The sequence below is a fragment of the Chaetodon trifascialis genome, chromosome 18 (genome assembly GCF_039877785.1).
Source record: "Chaetodon trifascialis isolate fChaTrf1 chromosome 18, fChaTrf1.hap1, whole genome shotgun sequence".
Taxonomy (NCBI): Eukaryota; Metazoa; Chordata; class Actinopteri; order Chaetodontiformes; family Chaetodontidae; genus Chaetodon; species Chaetodon trifascialis.
The window spans coordinates 24407489-24415176 of NC_092073.1; the positions used below are offsets into that span (position 1 = coordinate 24407489).

Genomic DNA, 7688 nt, shown 5'->3' on the forward strand with positions numbered 1-7688 from the left:
GACATGCGGAAGAGATTGAATATGTCTACAGGTTTTCCTCTCAGACTGCATATCGACCCAACAACCTTCCAACACAGCTGAGCAGCCTGTGAGGCTGAACCCAGGGTGAAAAGACTGCTGCCTGTTCATCTGCCTGATCTGAGCAAAGTAAGCAAAAACCACAGCAACAAAATCCAGCTGATGACCCCCACCCAGCTGTCAGGTGGGAAAAAAGCCCCGCCCCCTCCACCCAGCTGTCAGATGGGAAAAAAGCCCCGCCCCCTCCACCCAGCTGTCAGGTAGGAAAAAAAACCCCTCCCCCTCCACCCAGCTGTCAGGTGGGAAAAAAGCCCCGCCTCCTCCTCTATCCAGCTCTCAGGTATGTGAAGAGGGCACTGAGCCCCCCCTCCAGCACCTCCTTCACAGGCTTCAGCAGCGGGTTGTGGATGATGTGGAGTCCTTTATCCAGAGGATGACAGGCCAGCTTCTCCAGTCTGGATAACTGGTGCATCTCCTGAACACATCATCATCATCATCATCATCATCATCATCATCTTTACCACTGTCACTGTCTATAAGACACCAAACTACATTTGAACAGATGTGATTTCAGACTTGTGTGGCTGTGGCAGCTTTACCTGTGGTACATCCTTAATGTCGTTAAAGTCCAGATTCAGCAACTCCAACCTGGAGAAAATCAAATTAACCCCAATTATCAGCAGGTGCCACCTGACAGGTGTGTGTGAGGCAAAGCAGTGCTTAAATTTGGGCTTTTGCAGGTGGAAGTATCAGCGGGTTTACCTGGTGAGGTAGATTACATGATGCAGTGGGGTCACTTGGTGATGTGAGGTTACCTGGTGAGGCAGCAGAGGGCCTTAGGAAGAGAGTGGAGACTGTTTCCCTCCACAATGAGGATCTTGAGCTCCACCAGCGCCTGGATGTTCTCAGCCAGGTTCTCCAGACGGTTACAGGCCAGGTGGAGGAACACCTGTAAGAGCAGAGGAGGTGACTGACTGACTGAGGTGAACAGAGTCAAAGGTCAATACTTCAAAGAAAAGGTGACGCTCACGCTGTCACAAACACCAGACGTGACAGAGAAGAAGATTTGAGACTTTCCTGAACTTAACCGTTGAACTCTGCCCCCAACCAGACATGATGGAACCGGTCACAGATCAGTCCACCTTCCAGCAGGATCCCTCATTGGCCTTCATCAGCTTTGAGGGCTGATGAGGGATCATCATGTTCACCATCATCATGTCAAGTGTGAAACCATGAGGGGATGAAATATGTTCCCTTGATGAGCTGCCAAAAACAAAATCATATTGGGGGGCTGTGGCTCAGGAGGTAGAACGGTCATCCACCAATCAGCAGGTTGGAGGTCTGATCCCACATGCCAAGTGTCCTTGGGCAAGATACTGAACCCCAAAAACTACCATTGGAGTGTGAATTCATCTGTACGTCGCTTTGGATAAAAGCGTCTGTAAGTGACTGATCGTAAAGATTCATATAAATCCTCTGCTGAGGATCTTCACACCAAAGATGAACGAGAAACAAACCTCAATCATCTTACTCTGCAGGAAGATTTTAATAAATAATATATCCAGCCTGTGCATGTTGTGCATGTGCATCCCAAAACTTCACTCTATCAGTAAACATACGACAGAAATGGACGAAGCAAACGTCTTCAGAATGAGACATGGTGAATGTTATCAGCGTGGACGTTTGGATTTATCCGACCTGACTGACGGAAACGTACCAGAGCCTTCATGTTGTAGACGCAGCCCGGGATGTGAGCAATGTGGTTGTGGCTGAGGTTGAGCTTCCTCAGTCTGGTCAGATTGGAGAGGGAGGCTGGCAGCGAGGACAGCTGGTTGTTAGCCAAACTCAGGACCTGAGAGACAGAGACACTGTTGGACAGATGAGGACTGGAACAAACAGTGAGCTGACCAGACGTCTGGAGCTGCTCCTCATCTCTGCTGCAGGATACGTTCGCCTCGACCAGCAAACACACCACAATCTCCCTCACCATGTTCGAGTTGCATTGTGGGCAATGTCCCCTGGTGCCCCACAGGGGACTGTCCTCTCTCCCTTCCTCTTCACCCTCTACACCACGGACTTCAGCTACTGCACAGAGACCTGCCACCTTCAGAAGATTTCTGATGACTCTGCGATAGTTGGATGCATCAGTGAGGGCGATGAGGATGAGTACAGGGCTGCTGTGGACAACTTTGTCACGTGGTGTGAGCAGAACCATCTGCAGCTAAACGTGGCAAAGACTAAGGAACTGGTAGTGGACCTGAGGAGAGCCAAGACACCTGTGACCCCTGTTTCCATCCAGGGGGTCGGTGTGGACATTGTGGAGGATTATAAGTACCTGGGGGTACACATGGACAATAAACTGGACTGGGCAAAGAGCACTGACGCTCTCTACAGGAAGGGCCAGAGTCGACTCTATTTCCTGAGGCGACTGAGGTCCTTCAACATCTGCTGGACTCTGCTCAGGATCTTCTATGAGTCTGTGGTTGGTAGTTATATTCTCTAAGCTGTTGCATGCTGGGACAGCAGGCTGAGGACGGCGGACGCCAACAGACTCAACTGATCAAGACCAGTGACATTGTGGGGATGGAGTATGACTCTCTGACGGTGGTGTCAGAGGAGGATGCTGAAGAAGCTAAGGACTACCATGGACAATGTCTCACACCCACTTCATGCTGTGCTGGTCAGGCACAGGAGGACGTTCAGCGAGAGACTCGTCCCACCTAAACTCAGGACTGAACGCTACAGGAAGTCATTCCTGCCTGTGGACATCGACCTGCACACCTCCTCCCTCTGAATGGCCCTTGGACTTTTCTCTGCCTGATATTATACTGTTACATTTGTCCAAATTCAATTTTGCACATCCTTCTCTATATATATTTTCTCAGTATATATATATATTTTGTTGTATATTTTGTAGTGCTGTTTTTTTTATAGAAAACAGCAACGTGTCGTGTTATATTTCACACTAACATTCACATTTGAATGAATCAAATCTCACACAGTTTAACACTGTCAATAAACAGATGACAACAAAATAAATACTTGGCTACAAAAAGCCCCTTCAACAGCCCTTTCTAAGGGATCAAAACAGGGAGATACAAGATAAAGTCAAAGGTCACATCATTGTAAAGTAGGACTCAGCCTATAGTGCATTTAAACCACGGCTGAAACTTTCCTTTCTTAAGTTTCCTCTGAACATAACAGCAGTCAGACTGTGATGCTCTGTGTTTATTCAGCAGAGGCTCATCAGCCTCTTATTTCTCTCCAGAAACAATGAACATTTCTTGTCTCTGGCTGCAGTCAGCTTGTTCTTAGTTGTGGTATCCATCTGTCTCTGTGGACAGCCGTCCATTGTCGCCTGGTTTGACAAGGAGGCGGCGGAGAATTTGCATTTCGCCGTGTGTTTGGCCATCAAGTGGTGTTTCAGACCGGATGTGCTACTGCGATAATTCAGTTCACAGCGACAACACACACACATAACTTTGGTCTTGTCAGTCGACCCATCTGCAATTTTTTGAAACTAAACTTTCCATTCAGAATCTTTTTTGCATCCATTTCAGCGTTTCGTGCTTGACATCCACACAAACCGGTAGCCTACTGTTTTTATAGCTAGCGAGCAGGCGAGACCAAACAGGTGCGTGGGGCGTGTCTATTGCTTTGTTTCTGGTTTATTACCGGATCCCGTAGTTTTTCTTACGTTAGTGGCCACAGCTTCTAAAAAACTACAAGTTCACTCGCTCACAAAGAGTGTTAATCTCGCGATAAAAAAATGATGCCGTTAAAATTTATTTGTGTTAGCGTGTTAATACCGCGATATTTTTGACAGCACTAATTTTTTGTTATATATATATCCTCATTATTAATATTTGTTTTTTATATATATATTTTCTTTCTCCTTTCTTTCTTTTCTAATTTTATTCTTGTAAGGAGCACCTGCGACAAAAACAATTTCCCCTCGGGGGTTAAATAAAGGATTTCTGAGTCTGATTCTGATGTAGGCAGCACATTTTGTCGAGACGGCGGTATTTTTGGAATAAAATGCAACATCTCAGGTTCTTCTGCAGCTTTGATCGTGTTAGTTTTCAGTTTTCGCTAACGTGTCCTCTTGAATAGTGTGTTGAGTCTCTTACCTGCTGCCATTCTTCTTCATCTGCTCACCTGCTCAGTCAGCACTTTCTCACTCTCACTCCCTGCCAGCCACGCCCACCTGATCACTCACCTGAGATTCATTCCCAATCAGTCCAGCATTTAAGCAGCTCTCCCTCACTCGCTCAGGTCCAGACTGTTCTTTGTTTCTATGGAGACTCTCCACCATCTACTGCTGACCTGACCCCCCCAGTTTCCTCAGCTTCTTGGGGCTTCGCAGCACCAAATATATTGAGAGTCTGCAGTTCTGAGCTGATCACGGAACTGCATTGCTGCTTATCTGTCTCTGCCAAGCCTGAAATTAAAGTTGCTTTAAGCTGAACCGTGTTCTGGTGGTACTGCATCATCCCCCCGTTACACTGTGAACACATCGTTAACATGTCTTCACCTTTTTCAGTTTGTATGTTTGAACATGTTAGTGAAACAGTTTGTTTCACATCCAGCAGATCGGCCTGATGATGGACGTGGACTCTGTGTCTCCTGATGGACGTCAGTCCAGTCTTGTCTCTCTTTTAGCTCTGGTTTTGGTCTCCTCCAGCTCCTGAGAGACATATCTGCTCTTCAGCTGCTAAATGCTAAATGTCCACCAGCTGCTCTCTGACTGTCTGTCTGCTGTTTGCTGCTCAGCAGGAAGTGAACTGAGGCGTTTTACTGCTTTTATTGTGAAAGCGATGCTGTGAGAGCGAAGCTGAAGCTCTATTAAGATGCTAAGCACATATCTATCATTGAAACATACATTATTACATCTGTAAACTGTCCTTCGTGAGGAGACAATGTCCTATGAGTGCAATGGCGGAAAAGCGACCTGACACACTTAAATATCTACCGTCAGTGGAACGTCTATTACTGCAGACCAAAGTGTGTCAGCTGAGTCTCTGTGGCTGAAGTTTGCAATGAAAGCTGTAGGGAGTACTAGCAGCAGGGTATTTATAGCTGTAGAAGAAGTGCTCTCAGGAGTATTGCAGTACCTCCAGTTGTGTACAGGCTCCCAGCTCTTCAGGAACTTCAGTCAGTCTGTTTCTGTAGGCGAACAGAACTCGGAGTCTCCTCAGCTGTCCGATCTCTGCAGGCAGGCTGCTGAGCTGCAGGACAAACAGCCACAAACATCGAGCGCTCGCATCATGCCATGTTTTACTCCAAGAACAGCACAACGGAGTAAACGCAGCCCTGGAAAAGGCCTTTATGATATGACAACATTTCTAGCGTCTGAGTGGCAAATAAATAAAAGCTCTGTGGCTGTGATGCAGCCTTCAGCCTTTAGGGGACGCTGTCAGGGTGGTTTCTCAGAAGGTTGAAGGAGGGAGGAGGAAGGTGAAGAGAGGACAGAGGACAGAAACTGGATCCTGGTGGATTAGAGGGTGGATTATAACCTTTATTTATCCAGGAGACAGCTGCTGGGAGAGGAGGAGGAGGAGGAGGAGGAGGAGGAGGAGGAGGAGGAGGAGGAGGAGGGTCACTGCATTGCTCACCAGCACACGCCTGATTTTTGGACTACATGTCTAACAGTCTCTAATTAAAGGCTCTATCCAGGTGCATTATGGGCAATGTAGGCTCCAGTGTTTTCAGCTCAGTTCAGCTGTGTTGTCATTGCCTTCACTCGGCTATAAAGAAAAGCGAACATGCCGTTCTCTCAGCACACAGGTGACAGGACAGGTACAGGACATACAGCAGTAACCATGAGCAGAGCTGTGTGTGGTCAGGTCGGACGTTCCAGCTGTAAGTCTACGGATTGACGTGAAGGTGTCGTGAAGGCGTGAAGGTCTCTGAAGGTCTGCCTCTCACAACAACAACAACTAGTTCACGGAAGAGCAACTCTACTAAATCACGGTACCAGAACAAGTTTAAAAACTGCATCCACATTACGCGTCAGTAAACCCTAACCCTAACCCCAAACCTAACCCTGACCCAGTCACTTTTTATCCTACCTAACCTGCTGACTGTGTTTGGTGAGAGACTGTCGATGCACTGAGGAGGAAGAAGGAGGAACAGCAGACAGATACCTGGTTGCCCCACAGGTTGAGGACCACCAGGTTCGAGAGCAGAGCCAGATGAGGAGGAAGAACCTTCAGACTGTTGAGAGACAGATTCAGCTTCTCCAGCTCCAACAGCTCCCACAGTTCAGCTGGGACCTCCTGCAGAACAGGAAGTACAAGACAGAGAAGAAACAAAGAACAAGAAGGTCAGACATGCTGCTGCTGCTGCTGCTGCTGCTGTCGACACTGTGACTACTACGACTTCTTCTACTACCGAAGTGACAAGAATCCACGTCTCTGTGAAACACTTGGTAGTAAACCTTGGTGACAGTGACTACTCACAGCACTAATTAGTAAACTAACCAGCTAACCACTAACTAGCTAGCCTGCCTGCTGGACAGATGCTGGCTCTGCACTAGAGCTAGAGCAGGTGGACTCCTGCAGGAGGCGCTGTCGTACCTTCAGCCCCCGGCGAGCCAGACTCAGGACATTATATCCGAACTGTTTGACGATGAATCGACGGATTCTGTCCGCTGATGTCAGACTGTCCTCCCTCCCCATGCTCCTTCTCTTCTCCTCCTTTCCCTCCTCCTTACACACTGCTCCTCCCATACCTCTGCTGTCTCCTGCTTCCTCCCTCCTCCTCTTTACTGTCCTCCTCTTGTCTTCTTTGTTGCCTGTTCAAAGCTGACTAAAATGTCTACATGCCCAGATGTTGTTCTGCTGTCTGATGGACGTCTGATGGACGTCTGATGGACATCTGACCTCCAGATGTTGTTCTGCTGTTGATGGACGTCTGATGGACGTCAGACCTCCAGATGTTGTTTAGAAGCTCAGATCTCCTGTCTGCATGTCCATCTCCTGTCCAGATGGCCTCTACTTACTTATGAGACTCTATGAGACTGGTGTCGTCCAGTCCTGTGTCCACAGCTGTAGTGTGTCCACTCTGAGGACTCAGTTCAGTGTGTTGTTTTTGAACTCCTGCGGGTTAAAAATGAAGACAGCATGTTTTACATCACTTGTTCTAGGATGTTCATGCTCAGCAGAGCTTCCTTAAATGTGCTGGTCAAAAAATAAGAAGCTGCTGCGTCTCTTTGGACAGTTTCAGCTGGTCTCTGACTGTCTGCCTGCTGTTTGCTGCTCAGCAGGAAGTGAACGGAGGCTGAACAGAGAAGTTTGAGTCCAACAGATAAGCGATGAGCTGAACGTCAGGATGAAGCTCCCTGAAGACGAGAAGTCTCTACCAGAGACTTTTCAGCTGTAAGACAAGCACGTTAACTTCCCACCTCATCGTTCTTCTGTCATTGAGTCTCAGATGTCCAACAAAAATCCTCAGAAACACTGAAGTCTGAAGGTGGAAAAGGTGGAGTCACCTGACGGACTGACGGACTGATCAGTCTGTGATGAAGTCAAAGCACAACTGACTGACTGTTACTGAGAAAGAGAGGAAGAGGAGTGTGGTCAGAGAAAGAGAGAGAGAGAGAGAGAGAGAGAGAGAGAGGAACTCTATTTGAGGACGAGCATTGAAAGACAAGAGTTCACCTTTGACCA

At 47.7% G+C, this 7688-nt stretch overlaps 1 protein-coding gene across 1 annotated transcript; it reads right to left on the bottom strand.

The window, feature by feature from the left end:
• Positions 1-343: 343 nt before the first annotated feature.
• On the bottom strand, positions 344-6822 carry lrrc30a (leucine rich repeat containing 30a). The gene is made up of 7 exons (XM_070985766.1): positions 6597-6822; positions 6165-6296; positions 5133-5246; positions 1736-1870; positions 834-967; positions 618-666; positions 344-493 (listed from the first exon to the last, which is right to left on the bottom strand). Exons 1-7 carry the CDS (start codon positions 6747-6749, stop codon positions 344-346), a joined length of 867 nt encoding a protein of 288 aa, XP_070841867.1. The 5' UTR covers positions 6750-6822.
• Between the last annotated feature and the right edge of the window lie 866 nt (positions 6823-7688).

What these genes read in the sequence shown, in the direction of transcription:
- lrrc30a (XM_070985766.1), bottom strand. Translation starts at nt 6,749, where the DNA reads ATGGGAGGAGCAGTGTGTAAGGAGGAGGGAAAGGAGGAGAAGAGAAGG. An exon ending in TCAACCTGTGGGGCAACCAG is followed by an intron (nt 5,247 to 6,164) that starts GTATCTGTCTGC and finishes TTTGTCCTGCAG; the next exon opens with CTCAGCAGCCTGCCTGCAGA. An exon ending in GCCCTCTGCTGCCTCACCAG is followed by an intron (nt 667 to 833) that starts GTAACCTCACAT and finishes GATTTTCTCCAG; the next exon opens with GTTGGAGTTGCTGAATCTGG.